The 17,169-nt window shown below is 40.8% G+C and overlaps 1 protein-coding gene across 1 annotated transcript in view; it reads right to left on the bottom strand.

Moving 5' to 3' along the window:
* Positions 1-869: 869 nt before the first annotated feature.
* Positions 870-17,169, bottom strand: part of NCKAP5 (NCK associated protein 5) — a 226,366-nt gene continuing 210,066 nt past the window's right edge. The window contains exon 18 of the mRNA XM_064719088.1: positions 870-2,178. Within this exon, the coding sequence (XP_064575158.1) occupies positions 1,906-2,178 (273 nt within the window). The 3' untranslated portion in view covers positions 870-1,905. The remainder of the gene's footprint in view (positions 2,179-17,169) is intronic.

The following is a 17,169-nucleotide window of genomic DNA, read 5'->3' as shown; positions in this document are numbered from 1 at the left end:
GCCGTGTCACCCCGGTCCCTGCGTGTCCCCGCCCGGCCGAGCCCACAGGTGGCAGCCGGAGCGCGTCCGCGGGGAGCGACGGGCCGGGCTCGGCACCCACGGACACCCCGCGGCACCCACGGCCCCCGGAGGGACGGAGGGGAGGCGCGGCCCCGCCATTCCCTCCTCCCAGCCCCCTAAAAGGGAATCCCAGCGGAACAAAACGGGGGGGAAAGGGCGAAGGATGGGCCGCGGAGGTCAGAGCCTGCAGCCTCCGCGGACACACGGGATGGGATGCGATGGGATGCGATGCGATGGGGTAGCGAGAGCCGTCGGGGGCCGGGCAGTGCCCGTGGGGAGGGAAGGGCAGGGTCAGCCCCGGGTTTGCCCCCACATCGTCCCTGCTGGGACCATCTCAGTGCGTCGCCTCCTCTCCGGATTATTTCCCAGCGATCGTTTCCCAGCTCTGCTCCAAGGAAGAGTTAATTAAGCTGAAATCGCTGTTTAACAGCCCCAGCACTGCCCGCCCGTGCTCTGTCCCGGAGCTGTACCCCCTGACCCCAGCCCAAGCTGTCACAGCATCCCCTTCCCAAAACCCCTCAGCACGCACCGGTAGGCAAGAGAAGTTTTATTTACGAAAGGTGTTTTCAATGAAAATCTCTTAAAAGTTGAAAAACGATGCAAGTTTACAGCAGAAATGAATTAAAATATAACAAATTGCACAAAATAGTAACACTGATCATACAATATTTCAAAGATTAACTGCTAAAGAAACTGTAGAGTCTAGAAATACTCCAAATATATCTAGTTTACAATTGCTGTACAAAAAGCAGTTATAAATACTTCACATCTAGAAAAAATACACAGAACCTTTGAAATAGACTCTCCCTTACATATAAACAACCTTTGTAGAAAAAAACAAGAACACCCAATACAGCCCAATCCCCCTGCTCCAAGATATGTTTGAACTAGTACTGGTTAGCACCAACATCTTAATGTGTCACAGACAGGAGTTGTTTTGTTTTTTAAAAAATAATTTTAGTGTTCAGAATTTACTTAAGACCAAACAGAGACTAGAAAAGATAACACAGCATGGTACATTTTTAATTTGATGAGAAATGAGCACAGTACAGAGGAGGTGGAAGTTGAAAAGCCACGTTGCAGCCAGAAGTACAGGGTGGTTGATGTGGTTCTCTTCCCTACAGGACCCCTGTTTGTGTCAGCAGTGAATTGCTTTGACCCTGATCTTTCAAACAGTTATGTGCATGATTGATGAAGCCAATGCCAGCAGTATCAGGCCTTTTAATCTATTCATTTTCTTGCCATGTCAAAAGTCAAAACCCTTTTGAAATAAGACACCTGTTGTGAAGTTGTAATAACTGAAATGCATGTTTCCCTAGAATACCTGCATGGAATTGCACTAAGAAGAAAAAATAAAATATGTTTTCTAAAAGGGAGTCCACGAGAGTTTATTAAAGACAACCTGGCAGGCTCAAGTTTATGGAAATGCAGTGTTTCTACATACAGTTTTAAGACTAGGACAATTATAACTCTTTTTTTAAAAAATCTACCAGCTTTTCTTGTTAATATTCACACAAACTTCTTTAAGTTAGTAATCTGCCATTACAGGAGCATAGCACCAATTTAATATTTATTGCTGTCGTGTATCCCTACAAATATATTTTCCCAAGGTATTTACAACTGTACAAATATTGACAAAAGTGCAAAATTAAGACTTTATTCGTTGTGTTGGGTGTGTTGAGCCCCCTGCACCACCGAGATGCTGCCCTGCCTTATTGCTGTGTGGTGGGAGCTCAGAACACCCCGAGGTGAGCACAGCGAGCTCCAGGGGGAGTTGCCAAGCAAAGTCTCCTCTCCCTGCTCACTCCACGCTCACCTCCAGCTCCATCCCTGTGGGAAGTGTCCCTAAACGTCGTTGGACCCTTGGCTGGCACAAGAGGAGAAGCTGTCGTACAGGGAATCACTCAGGGATTCCAAGTTGTCCACGTCCTGCCGGCCCGAGGAAGCTGCTTCCTTCTTTCCATGTTCCTCCTTCTGTCCTTCAGCCTTGTTCAGACAGTTCTTCTCTTTTTCTAATAAAAGTACATTATTGCTGTTAAATTTATTGAGAGACTCCAGGGAAATTTTAGAGACTCTGGTCTGGGAATCTTCTTTTGTTTCTTCAGTTTGCTTCAATTTCTGTAAAAGTGAGAGAAACATTGGAAGCATATTCCTTTAAAAGTTATCCTATTGTACACCATTAATTACCATCTTTCTAAAGTTCACAGGGTGAGAGGAAATAGATTGTTAGATGCTTAAATAACTGTTATGATTAAATAGAATATTAGTGTCCATTTTAAGATAAATCATAACTTTAATGGTTCTGCTAAGACAAATAGGACTCCATTTAGGTAACACTCAAGTGCTGTTAATATCCTAAGCAGCAGACCCTGGCTATGCATGAGTTAAACATCTCCAGCATCCTCACAGGAGTTCAGATCTTCTCCTGCATGAATACTTTGGGGGGTATGTTTAAACAGGTATTTGTTTAAGTAGAGTTTAAAAAAAGAGAAAAGTGCAGAGGGGAAAACAGCATTTTCCATAAATTAAGGATGCAAATGAAACTTGCTAGGGAATAGCTTCACATTTTGCATGTATAAGCCTATTGATTTCCACAAACCCAAACCCTCTCTAATAGACAAGAAAGCAACAAGACAGGAAATTGCAGTGAACTGGGCCAATCCCCACAGACCAGAATCAATCAGATATTGGCCAGGACTTCTCAAAGAAGTGGTGTAATTCTGTGGGAACACTGGACAATGTATTAGCACATTATATTAAAAACACACAGTAGGATTGTACCGGGATAATTGTATCCCTTTGTTAGCTACTGGTATTTTCCATCAGAGATCTGACCAAGGAATCATTAGGGAGCTGTGTAGGGAGCAGCTCAATAAAAATGACCCGCTGTTCATATACAGAGTGTTTCAAAATCTGAGTAACTAACTCCTCTTACAGATCGTGTTACCAGAGATATATGGGATAGCATTCAGCATTTTACAATCAACATTCAATAACCTCCTGGGCAGATAAGAGTCAAGCATTCTGAGATATGCCATCAGAGTGCAAAGCCATTCCTCATTTCTGGTACTGCCATCAGATGGCAAAGACAGAATCAGTAAATTACTGTAAATCCAAGGCATCAACGTTTTTGTTTAGCTTGAAAATGAGATGGCACTTTAAGCACTCTGAAGATACAGTTTGGGCAGATGTGTGGATGCTGTGCAGTTGTAAAGGGTCCTTAGAATTTCCTCCAGAATTCAAGCTTCAAGTCAGTGAAATGTTGTGCATGCTGTGCTGCTTCTCCTTAGAAATCTCTGGCGAGAGGAAGACAAATTGTTCCATAGTTTGATTGCTTGTTTTGATGGCTACTTAGATAAAAATTGAAATGCCAGTCCAATGACTGGTTTTGCTTTGATCTTGTCACATTTCATAAGATGACAATGCATGGATTAGATGACTATTTTTGGAAAACGTTTTGAACAAACTTAGGCAAAGCAACAGGAGATCCTAAAGTCTTAGCAAATGAACATTTTCTGTTTGGTGCATTAATTAATCTTGAGTCTAAAAGGTTTTAGGGAATGTTGTGTTGGGTTCTAATTTTAGGTGACAGTTAAAACTAAGGTCTTTAATATCTGTAATTAAAATGTTTTCTGAGATAGAAGAATATAACCCTTGGTAATGGGAATGAGCACAAATTTAGGAGCCTACAATAGAAATTTTTCACAATTTCACCTTAAAATGTTCTCCCCTTGGCCCTTAATTGAAATACTCAAAAAACTGTTTCAATTCTCTGTAGGCCAGATGAGAATATTCTCAGCCATGGCATCAATAACACACGTTAGCACTTTTAGCTTTTCAGAGTGCTGAGCCTAAAATACTTTATTATATGGCAGACTAAATGATGTTTCTTTGTCTTTAATTTTCCCACTCCACAGCTTTTCTTTGGATAAATGGAATGTGACTGGTTAGCACAGGCTTGGGACTGCAGGGCTCAATACTGGAGTCAGTAAGGCCTGTGATAAAAAACTCTTATTGATTCAGATGGAGCCAATTCCAACTCCTGGGCAGGAGGAGCACCTGGAGAATCTGCAGGACAGAGCAGTCTGGGTGAGGCATCACAATCAGAGGAGGATTTTGGTTATCCTACTGAAGGATGGATTTACACCTCAGGACAGGAATTCATTGGTATATTCTGCATATATGCAGTATCAATAGTTTTTTTACACCCTTCAAGCACAACCTAGGCTACAATCCTACTTTAATCACACCCTTGTTTCTCATTTATTTTATAAAGTACATTAGAGAAACTGCAGGGAACAAAAGTACTCTAAAAATTTTAAGCAAAGACATTGAATCAAGTGAAATTGAAGTGAACTGAAGCCCATCAGAGAAACCTGTTGGCAAAAGATCCTGAGTAGTGAACAGCACATCTACAATACATCAGGGCTTAAAGGGAAAACTAATTCTAACAGTGGTAGCAAAATTTATTACCAAAACAAGAAACAATTCAGAAACAAGTTATGGGTATGTTTTTGGATAAAGAGTTGTCCTTTTTAGGTGTCTTTGTGCCCAGTTACATCCTTCTGTAAAAAAACCTGAAGCTTCCTTTCTTTAACACATAGAAGAAAACTCCTAAGCAAAAATGAAACTTTAGGCAGAGATATTAATGTAAGAATCTGCACAATCAACAAATCATTTTCTCTCACAATAACACAATTATGTACATTTCTAGAGCTGAAAAGTCACTGGTCATTTCTTTAACCTTGGTGTGTGTCAGAACAGAAATGTTAACCCAAGAATTTTTTTCTCTAGTTACTATAGATACAACTTGTAAAGAATTACCAAAGAGTGTTTATTTAGATTCATCCTTGAATAAGTTTCCTGTTATTCATGGCAGTCTCAAAAGCTGCTAGATGAAACAAAAGGCAAAAGCAAACCAACTATTGTTAGAATTTGATAGATAGATTGTATACATGGTTATGTAGTAACTTTGGGGTTTTTTATGTAGATTTGCTATTGACTGCAGCAGAGTCACAGCTATAACAAAGAACAAGGGTTAGCCCAAAGATGTTAGCATTGTTTGATTTAAAGGAATTAGTTCATTAATGCATTTGAGAGTGACACTGAAGTGACTCAGCAGCTGCTGCAGAATGGAACATGAGGTGGGTGTGCTGTACACCCAGGAGGGCTGGGTGGGATTTGGTAAGAAGTGTAAAGAACATCTAACCTCTAAGCCATGTTCTCCATCAAATCTCTCCTGTGCCAGGAGTGCCTTTCTGTGCAGTGAACAGGTGGTTTTGGCACCACAGCAGAGAGAAAGATTCCTGATTTCGCTCAGTGCTGCTGCAAGAGCCAAGATGGACCAGCAGCCTGTGCTTGCTCTCACACAGGATCCTTCTCAGCAGTAATGCCTGAAACCCTTTCAGCCCTCACGTGTTGGCTTTGCTGCTTTCTGATCTGTTCTGTGAACAAGGTGAGTGCTGCATTTGGTGGGGATGCTATATGGTTTCCTAAATATTAATTAGGAGAAGAGACAAAAACATGTAGTCAGAGATTTTGGTCTACAAGAGTCATAACAGAAAAAAAGGAAATAAAGGTTCAGTGCAGACAAGAACTGTAGTTTTCAGAGTGCCTCTGTAACAGCTCTGGCCCTAAAGCAGATCAATGGTTAGCTTCTTTTACTTAACCTAAGTGTATTTTTGTACGGAAAATCTGTACCATTATGGCCTGAGGGCATGGGGAGCATTTGTTGTTCCACTCCACTGCAGGTGCAGAGCTTCCCACAGCTGGAGCTTCTCACCTGCCCAGTTTGGGGTGCCTTGCCCCACCTGAGAGCAGTGACCCGCTGTCAGAAGAGGAGAAACTCTTCCTTGCACACACAAGCATTCATTACAAGCCACATCACTTTGAAATAAACCCATGAGTCATGAATCAGAATAATGTTTCCTTGCTGGCAACATCCTAAAGGGAATAACTAAAACCCATTAGTGATGTAATAAAACCTGGCATGTCACTTCAAGCACAGCAAATTAGGAAAACAAAACTAGCCTGCAGTTACACTGATACATTATAAATAGGTGTTATTCCTACATTAATACATCAAATTAGATTTCCTACAAACTGTAAAAATGAGAGGTTACATGTGGGTAGAATGCCTTTCCAGAGCTGGAAGAGCAGCACAAGGATTCCTCAGGAGTGGTGGGAAGGAGGAGAGGGAAGGATGGGCTGGATCACAGGCACAGAGGAGCCCACACTCGTGTGCAGGAAGGAAAGCAGCAGCAAGGCCATTTCTTGAATGTGGTAGCACACAGAAGCTTTGGATATCTGGAGGTCAGGCTATGCTTATGAGTCCCAGAGCCCAGAAATAGCAATGAACCATTCTGCAGGATAAATGTATTTTCCAGCTGTCTAAGTTTAGTTAACCAGCACTTTAAAGGGCTCAGAATCAGTTACAAAAAGGAATAAAGTGAACTTTATTTATGTCTCTCATGCATTGGGCAATTTAGTTTTTAGATTAACACAAAAGCAGGAAGGGCATTGTTTCAAGTGAAGTATAACTGCAAAACACTATTGGGTAAAAACAACAAAATTGCTATGAGAATTAAACATAGATCAGCAAAATCAATACTTAATTGTATAACTCCAGGTCTTTGGTTTCAGATCTAATCTCTAATAGAAGATACAAAGTATGTTCCCTTTTGTTTTTTTTAGTTATTGCTCATAACTTTATTGCAAGGGAAAACAATTTTCTAGATTTTACTTTTTAAAAATTGCTTGTTACTCTGTCTGCATATGCTCAGGGTAAACTTGATCCCAGGAGCCACAATTTCTTATTTTAAATTCACAGTTCCTCCAATTTAGCTATCCTCTAACTCCTGTAACTGCTTTGTATTTACGACACAAGGGGTCTGAGTGGGATGTGCTGTTGCAGCACCACGGGCTGCTCATACATAACCTGTTTAGGGGGACAGTTTTAACACATCCTCAGCTTCTGGAGCAAGGAATACAGGGCAGCTTTCTGGCCAGAGATGTGCTGGTCTCATCAGAAGTACCTCCCACTGAATCCTCTGGTGTCACACGGCTGTTTGCAGCAGAAGGTGTCCCATGAAAGGGGCTGGGCAGTGTCTGTCTGTCCTCCAGCCAGGACAGACTGCCATGCAGGCTCTCTGTGCAAGGGGAACAATCTCCAGATCTCACTGAACATCAGGTGAACAAGGAACACTCTGCAGTGAAAATAGTTACCCAGCCACATCCAGCAAACTACAAAGGTGAGAGCTGTAGCTGTGTGACCTCTGCTGCATTACAGCTGAGCTAAAAATGGCATGTTTGAACCTCTTCCTCTTTAAAGCATAACTTTAAATAATAAGATAAGCCTTGCTCTCCATTGTGCATTGTCAGAAGCTTTCATCTATTTTCTGGACTGACAGTAAAATAATTTCTGAAATAATGAATCATTTTTCTTTTTTCTACTTGAGCAGAAATCCCGAAATTATTTTGCTGTAGCAGATAATGACATTCTCAGAGACACACATCAGATTTCAATGATAAACAATAAGTGCCAGCTTCTTTTTGTGTTAAAAAATGCATTGCTAGGAAGCATTTTTAAGTTAATTAGTAAGTTCAGCAGCTGATAGGAAAGCCAGATATACATTGCTATGCATCATCCCCTGATGGCGTTATGGGTAATGTAACCATGACTATGTAATCAAAGTTTGCCCACTGTATTTCAGAGTATAAAAATCTACAAATAGATTTCAGTATCACTTCTCGTGATCCTGAATTGTAAGTGAATTACCTTGGAGGAACAGCAGCTGATTAGCACAAACTGTGTACAATCCATAGCTGCAGATCTGGACAGAACAGCTATTGCCTCCTGAACTGAGGAGTTGAGACTTATGTTGTCTACAGCTTGAATTCTTGTGTGGTTTAAAAGGAGATAAAAGAATTTGGTTTCGTGAGCTGGGCCTTATGCTTTGAAAAGCAGAATTTTCATAAAATGATGAGATGACTCAGTACATTCAGCATTCTAATGCCAAGATTGCCATCCTCATACATGAATATTTCCTCAACATGACAAGACTCTTTGACCTGATTAGGTTTATACCAACCCTCTTTGAACTTTGGCATAATTTAATAAACCAGGATGTTGAGGTCTGAGTTCCTGGGCTTTCTGCCTTTGTTCAGGTACAAACTGAATGGCAGAAATTTTATTTTTTCATAGTGCTCAGAATGGCCACTGGCTACATCAACTCTGCATGGACAAAGTTTATTTAAAAAGGAATAAGAAAATCCAATTCTATGTGGCAATACCTTGGAAAGTGATAATGGTGCTGGTGCTCAGCCAAGTGTGTTGAGGCAATGTATTAAAAAGAAAAGCAATTAAACACCAGGACTTTCTCCAGAAGGCAAAGCACAACCTCACTCTGTTCACTTTGGCAGAATCACCAGTTTTGCTTCTCACAGAGGGAATCTGCCCACTAAAAGCAGTGCTTAGTGCAATCAGAAGCTCACCACAAGGCATTAAGGAAGAAATATCCATGGTGAGAAAGGAAGCTGTTACTCAGTTTTTAGAACCTGATGGACTGAAAATGAACAAGAGATAGGATTCACTTAACTTCTCAGAGATCCTTTTAGCTTTACTTGTAGAGGGAGTAAAATAGCAAAATTTTTCTGATTTCCTAGTGATTGAAAAAAACAGCAGTGAAAAAAAATACAGAAAGGTAAGATTGGTAACAAAGGGACTGAACTTGACCATTTGAAGGTCAATACTCTTCCTTGACAGAATTATATGAAGGGTTATGTTGTCAGTGATAACCAAATGGTACTGGAACTATGCAGTCCTAAATAACTTCACTGTTTCAGTCTTCATCACACTGTATTTCACCTCACAGAATTTAAATATGCAGAGGTTTGTCCTACTGAATGAAAGTAGTTATCCTTTTCTTGATGTAAGTATGGCTGATTGCTTCAATAAAGGGGCTTTGTACAAAAAAGGGGCTACAATTTTATCCTAGAATAGAGGTTTGATTGATTATTTTTTCTTTTTTTTTTTAATTGGGATACTTACATGGACCTGAATCCAGGAGGGGGGAAAAATACAGCTTGAAGTTGTTGGTTATTAAAAAAAAATCCAGTACCGAATGCAGTTCTCAAAGATACAGGTTCTGTCTCTCATTTGACTGAATGAGAAAAAATCCTCTCAAACTCAGTAAATGCAGGATTGTAGTCATATAACATATAATCTCACTGACATTTTCAGTAATCAGAGTAATTTTTTTCTGTATGGCTGAACTCAGACTACTGTTCCTGAGTATTAGCTGTGTTCTTACCTGTCTTCATCTTCCACCTTTGGCTTTTTTGAATAAGACAATTCATTCTGGTAGTTACAAAGACACTTATTTCTCCTCTCTAGTGTTGCCTCAGCTCCTGGCCTGTAATGTCTTTATGTCATTCACCTGGAATACTGGAACTGGAAAAATGGAATTGCACTCCAAGACTGCAAAAGGCAATTGCAAGGGTATGGATTTTTCTCACTAGTAAGCCTGTATTTTGTGCACTGGACTAAATTAATAACCTGTGACCATCCAGCTGACCTGTGGGTAAAAAGACAGCAGCAGTAGAAAGAGAATCATGGAATTACAGGAGTGTTTAGGTTGGAAAAGACCTTTAGGATCATTGAGTGCAACCACTGAAGAAGCAAGGTTATGTGGCAGGATCAAGAGGAAATCAAGCAGGATGGAAAAAGCCATGTAGGAATAATCCTCCCAGCTATGAAGACTGACTTGTGGGCATTGAGAGGGGTGTGCTGTGCTCAGGGAGAGTTCAGTGAGCACAAACCTCTGCTGGCAGACCTGCAGAGGAAGGAGAGGGGATGTCCCTTCCTGCAAGCTCTCAGAATGATTCAGGGAGGTGGTTTAAACAAAGTTCCACAGCAAACAGGGCTTTTTTTACTTTTAGCCTCTGAGGAGGAAGGCAGTTTGGGAGGAGACAAGCAATCTTTCCAGAGCCATCAGTTCCCCTCTGTGTGACCACAACACTCAGCTGCTGCAGAGGGAGCTTCATGTCCACAGTGCACACACATCAGAACTAAAGCTCACCAGGAATACAGAGGTCAAAATTTTAGAATTTGGAAACAGGGCCTTCTTCATTCTTAAAAAACTCTGAATTAACTTGCTTAAACCTCAGTCCAACAACATAGTTTATTTTAGGAGCCTGAAGCTGACATTTCCCTTTCCACTACAGATTTTAATAACTCTACATAGCAGAGATTTTTTACCTGTAATGATTCTAACCAAACCCACTGCCCTTTCTTTCCCCTTCTGTGACACCTGGCTTCTGAAAGGCTCTAAGGAAACCCAGTTGGTGTGCCCTGCTCTGCACCTTCCCTAAGTGAGGGTCAGGGCTGGGGCTGGGCATTCCTGCACTGGGATAAATGCTCCAGGAGGAGCAGGGGAAGGGGGCAGAGCCCAGGCTGCCGTCCCAGTCAGTCTGTAGCAGCCTGAACCTCCTGCACTCTGTTTTCTGACTGCGCAATGAGAATAGAGAAGTTCCTTTGTAGCCAGAGAAAAGTGGGACAGGACAGAGGCAAATAATGATGCTGGTTGTGTGACTGTGCTTGTCACCTCTCCAGCTGATGTTTGAGCTGAGTCCCAACACTGATTCAAGCAAGGCATGAATTGCAGATGGAAACCTGTGCTTTAAGTTCATCTGCTAACAAATCCTACATAACAGTACAGTCATCTACATGGACCTTCTAAATTTATGCAAACAATTTATCTCTGCTGTAGGGCAGAGTATTTCAGGGACAGCAGCACAAAAACCCAAGACAGAGTTTCAGGCACAGGCTGCAGAACCAAATTAAAGTAGAAGGATAAATCCTCTCTTGCAATTTTTGGTTCATTTCAGTACAGCAAGTTGTATCAATAAAAAGCCTATAGTATAAGTCAGCTAGAAAATAAATGCTATGAAGGATGTTCCATTTTATGTGGTTGGAATTTGATTAGTGATTAGTCCTGGTGGTAAAACCACATGGGAACAGTAATCAAGGGTTCTCTACTGCAGTTCTGCAACAACAGGAAAACACTGTTGGCTCATGTCCTATTCCATGATGGGATATTAACCTAAAATCTAATTAATATATGAATGAATTACATTTCTAGAAACATACTATATTATAATCAATTTTAAGTGAGTTCCTAACAGGAGATAAGATGAAGAAAAAGCTGTAGAATTACCAGAGGCTGATAAATTCTGTTTACTGTGACTGATGATTTTTATGGAGGATAATTTTACAATCCATCAAACTTTTGTCAGTTCAAGAATCATGCTGCCAAACGTATGCAGTAAATTAATTTTTAAATTTACATATTTATTAAAAATCTTATTGAAAACAGCAGGAAGTAAGCCTTGTTTGAATAATAAAATAACTTGTTATTCTACTGGAAAGAAAACAAAAACCCCCCAACCTTCTATTAAGATGATTTTATAGCAAGGCAATAATTATAAACAACTACATGAATTAGTTAACCAAACACTGTATTAAACCGCCAACCCCAAAATTAATCAAGAATTTAGAAAACCTTTTGGAAGATAATCAGGTAAAAAAATGCAATTTAAAAGGGGAGAAATTAATGGCTGAGTTTCAGATGTGCTGGAGGACAGGTTTTCCAGGTGCCTGCCTGGGGCTGAGGGTGCTCAGGAGGAAGGGGTGACAGCAATGCCCCCATGCACGTGGCCTCAGGGAGGTGCCCACTGGGATTTGGGATCTTTGCTGCCTTCCCTGCAGATTTCTTTGGCTGCTCCTGACACTGGGGCCAGCAATTCACACTCTTACACCTACTTTGTGGGTACAAAATGCATATTGGGGTACCTGCAGGGAATAGGCAACTCCTGTCTGAAATGCTGATTGCAGGTGATAATCCCTTTTTTTAACTCTAAAAGATGCTCAAAAGCAAACACTGTTTGTCTATTATTAGGAGAATTAAGAATTAGGATGATAAGGAATAATCACAATAAACAGAGCAATGCTGGGCACCAAGATGACCACTGCTACAGCTGCAGATGGAAGCTCCTCCAGCCAGGAGATTTATAAATGCTGAACTTTCCTCCTGACTGAATTAAAGCAGTGCTATCCATTTTGATTAACATGCATATCATCTGGCTGTGATCCGAGGGGAATTTTAGGTAATTTATGGATTTAGATGTGTTTACTTCATCTTTTAGAAATGAGTACATCTGTTTCTGGTCATGAGAAGCTCTCTCCTGCTTGGTGGCCCAGCCAGGCATACAGAGTGTGTCCCCTGGGACCTGGCAGGAGCCATCAGGGGCTGAAAGCTGTGAGGGGCACTTGTTTCTACAAGTTTTATGTTTCCCTGTCTTATAAGCCATGACCTAACCCTTGAATGTTCTCCTGCCACTAAGATAATTAAGAATGCTATCAGATTCTTGCTTCTGACAAAGGAAACCCATAAGCTACTTCCCAGTGATTTGGGGTACCAACTCATTAAACCAGAGCTGGGAGAGCTGACTCTATTACTCCTGTCTATGAGCAGAGACATGTAAGTGAGTTTGAACTATAAACAGAACCAATTCCATTAACATTTCTCAACGCTTTCAAGAATCAGAGAGACACAGTTTTCTTTGAGACAGAAAACTCAAGCACAAGTGCTGGACAGACCTTTGCCTTTTCCACCCCCAGCTTCTCTGGATGCCAGCAAAGCTCAGCTTAAGCCTCTAACAGGACCTGAAAGGGAGGTAACTGTTTGTGCTGAGCCCACCTGGGCTGTAAAAGACCCTTCCCAGGTTGTGAGGTGATATTTTGGCAAGGCTTTTTAGGCTTTTTCAGAGAAAGAAGGCACAGTGAAAAGATACATTGGGAACCCTGGTTTTGTGGGTTCTGACCCCCCTTGTCTGGCTGTGGGAAAACCTCTGCTGGGTATGACTAAAAAAGGATTTTGGTGTGAAGAAGCAGCAAAAGCTCCTGCTCCCACAGTAGGCTTCCTGCAGGGGAAGAATAAGGGTTTTCTTTTGCATTGATTTCACTGCAATTTCTGTATTAAAAAGAGAAGTGTGTGAAGTGACAGCTGCCACATGACTGGATCTGTTGGGCAAATGCTTTAGGAGATTTATTGACTTTAGCAATGCAGAAGTGTTACTGCAGCATCAATGCTGCAACTGCAGTGAGATTCTGGTGATACAGAACATGTTCCTGTGCCTAAACACAGATTGTAATATTGTTAATATAATAGGCCACTAGGAGGACTAAAATACAACTGGAATTCATGCAGACACACTGTACAGCTAATGCACACTCACGTTTTGAATGCCCAAAGATGACACAAACAGAAAATCAGGATGAAAATACAGAACAAAAGCAGTTGCCAGGCCCTATTAGTGAATGAATAATCTGAAAAAAATGTTGCTGAAAATGAGCTGGCATTTAATATCTATTAGAATACCAAAAAAACCCCTTTTAAGTGTTAATTTCTTCAATATCTTCGATTATTCAGGATTCAAATACTCATAAAAATGGAATAAAAATTTCCTCCATGCCCAGGCATGGCTAGAGCCCTGTATGGACAGGAGGACTGCTAAGGTGGTAGAGTTCTGCCCATGCAAAACTCTTAGCAGGATCAGGGTATGAATTTGCTCCTGACATTCAGAAAATTCCTCATCAGAGGAGCAATGTGTTTATGGTTAGCCCTTGTAATGCAAGATCCCATCTTGAGCAAGAATGCTTGATGAGAATATTAAGTGATAATGATTATTTGCTTAGTGCTGCTATGGGGCCTTCAAAGCTCTCAAAGCAGCCTGCTAACAGTACTAGATTAAATTCCAAATGCAGCTGGAAGGTATTATTTATATTCTTTATTTAAAAAATGGGGAATTTAATAGCAAGAGAGGCTTAGCAATTTGGACATTCAGCCAGAACATCATCCCTATCTCCACAGTCCTGCACTCATGTCTGTTAAGCTTTTTGAATGTATTTGAGTATTTTTTTATTTGCAGGCAAAAATTTCTCTGTGGAAAGGCAGAGGCCTCACAGAGGTTCTCACTAGGGAGCATCTGAAATACTCTTCAACATACAGAACCTGGCATTTAATCCACTGAACGTGGTAGTTAATCAAATGTTTTGCACTGCCTTTAGTAGAGTTTGGATCAGAATCTTGATGCATTAGAGAAATAAATTATTTAACTTACTGAGTTCCCCTAGAAACAAAATATTGAGCTGCAAACAAAGCTAACAAACACCAAATGGGATGCCATCTGCTGCAATGAACAGAACATGACCAGTTCCCCCCATGCTTGAGATTTCTCCAAAATACAATTTGAAATACGTTTGTTAAACTCCCAACTGTCTCACAGAATTGGCTTAGCACAGGTTAGCAAATTCTAGTGCCACCAGAACTAGAATTTGCATAGCAAGGCAGGCTATGATTTGTCAATTGGAGTTGTGGATGATTTCACTCCTGTTGGAGTGCCCTGGGTAAGCCTCCAGGGTTTTGTGCTGTCCAGAGCCTGTGGAACCTATGGAGATTTTTCACTTCATGCTCTGTGCCCTGGGGCCTGTGGACTCTGAGTGGTTTCTCCCCGTGAGTAAATATGAATGGTAATTATCCACATCATGCTGCATTCATAAATCTGGAGTTTTCTATCCTCTGCCATCCGGACTCTGTGCCTACCAGAGAAACAGGATATGGAGGCAAAAGTTCTGCTTCCCACAGATGTCTGTGCCAGGAATGGCACGAGATAGCTGAAATCCCAAGTCCCTGCTTTGTATGAAAGTTTTTGGCTGTGGAGGAGAGAGAGTGGGCTCCCCAACACTTTCACAGGAACAGAAGGACAGCGCTGAGCTAAAAGCAGAGCGTGTGACGCCTGTGGGTGACATCAGCCTTAGCCCCCTTTCCTCTTCCCAAGCACACTAATTGGGCAGCCAGGCAGCTTCATGGAATGGGAGGAGAAACCCAGCAGGATTTGCCTTGTAGAACAAGACAAGAAGATAAATGTCCTCATACCTAAATTCCCTGCCCATCCAGAGACTTCATCTTCGCGTGTCACCAGGAGAAGTGATGAAACTGCCACAAACAGACAGAAGCTGCAAAGACAATTTAGTTTTCAGCAGTCAATCAGGAAGGCTCCAGCCCTCACATCACACAGATTCTAAATGGTGGCTGCTGTCCTTGGCTTGCTCTGCTGCCTCTGTTTTCAACACCATGCCACTAATGATGTCATAACACAGTTTCCATGTTTTCACCATGGGTTTTATTTGTAGAAATGCTGTATCAGAAATGTTGAGCTCTCTGCACCCTGGCTCGCCATAGTACATGGATTTTATTTCTAGAAATGCTGTATTAGAAATGTTGAGCTCTCTGTACCCTGGCTTGCCATAGTGGTTGTAGGAAACATTAAAAGATAGGATGATGTTCCTATAATGGTGATAGTAAAAATATTCTGTAAAATGATACTAATGCAAGTTTTAGCTTTTTCCAGCTGCCCATACGCTAATGTTATGGAAAATGCAATAAAGAAATGGACTTAGAAAGATGAAGAAATTCATTATGATATGATCTTAATGGGAGCACAGTAGGACCAGATTAGAAATGCACAGTATTTGGCCTTCCTTTCAACCTGCGGGAAATGTCTGCTGATGTTCCATGTCATTGCCCACAGAAGCTGGATGTTACAGACCAAAATTCTGCCAGTTAGAGGGAGAATATCGAAACCAATTTTCAAGCACCTCTATAAACTCCATGATTTTCACAGGACCCAAATAACATAAATTGGTCAGAGACATCAGCAAAAGCTACAGATTTGTAGCACCTTTCAAAACTGGGCAGCTAAGTGTCTAAATATCCATTTAGGCACAGCCATTAAGAAAAGAAGCTTGAAGAAACCCTGACCTTTATTTTTACTGATTACAGGACATAAAAAAGTCTCCTCTTAGTCTATGCAGAGAAAAATAATTCTTGCAAGAGCAACCAGCAAGCACATGCTATCTGCTCTGCTACTTTTGCTCCTCAGTTTCAAGCATAATCTTTTTCATTTCAAATCTGCTTTTTGTCTTATTCTATGTGTTACCAACAAGTTTCCCAATCTGGTAACTTTTTTTTTTTGTTAGAAGAAATATCATAGACTATTACTGCATATTTAATATTTTAATTTTATAATCCACAGCGACACACACTATTCATATTTAATTTCTTCTTCTCCACCCACTTCTGCTTTACTCTTCATCCTCCCAAACCCATCTGAGACCTTGTTTTACAGTTTGCTTTACAGAGCATTCAGTAACCCATAGGATATGTGCATATGTAATAGGATGCCAGAAAAATCACTTTAAAGCGTTTGACTGGCAATTTTTTACATAATAATCACTTGGGGTTTGATTTGCTGAGATTAACGCTGGAGTAGCTAAGAGAAGTTCTTCAGGCTACAGTCTTTCACAGTAGGTAAAATTTTTAGTGCCCTCTATTAATGAGGAGGCGAAGGATGGAGAGATTGAGAGAAGGTGGCACTAATGGGAGCAGAGCCACCAGGTTGTGTCTCAGTCCCTGATGAGCAGCTCAGGCTGCCAGGACCCTGACATGTGCTATGGAAACGCGTATCACTCCTAGCCTTTGTGAAGGATAATTACACATCTGAATTATGTAACCACATCTTGTGTATTTCCCAATGTTCCCTGTGTCACTTTTTGCTACTAAATCTGCTAAATACCATGATTTTTTCTCCTATCAAATACAAACATTGCTTTTCATTAAATTAATATGAATGCTGCAAAAGTCTGCAACTCATGTATTGGGGCCTAAAATATAGAAAGAGAAATCTTTCTATAAAATATAGAAAGAGACAAAATATTACACTTTGGGACCTGCTATAAAGTAGAAAGTTTGAACTTGCAAAAAATATTTACCAATATTTTTCTTAAGGTTATAGAGAGTCCATGGGTCATACTGCACAAAATCTAGTATAACTTCTCATTTCAATAAATGGCAAATCACTTTGGGGAAGGGAAACCAGCTAGTGGAACAAATTCTAAACACCAAAAAATTATTTCAATATGTTTTTTGTCAATATTTGACATAAAATACCACATTGATTAGGATATTATTGTCATGTGCATATGGAAAG

Source organism: Zonotrichia leucophrys, chromosome 7, assembly GCF_028769735.1.
Source record: "Zonotrichia leucophrys gambelii isolate GWCS_2022_RI chromosome 7, RI_Zleu_2.0, whole genome shotgun sequence".
Classification (NCBI taxonomy): Eukaryota; Metazoa; Chordata; class Aves; order Passeriformes; family Passerellidae; genus Zonotrichia; species Zonotrichia leucophrys.
This window is presented reverse-complemented; position numbering and strand designations above follow the sequence as displayed.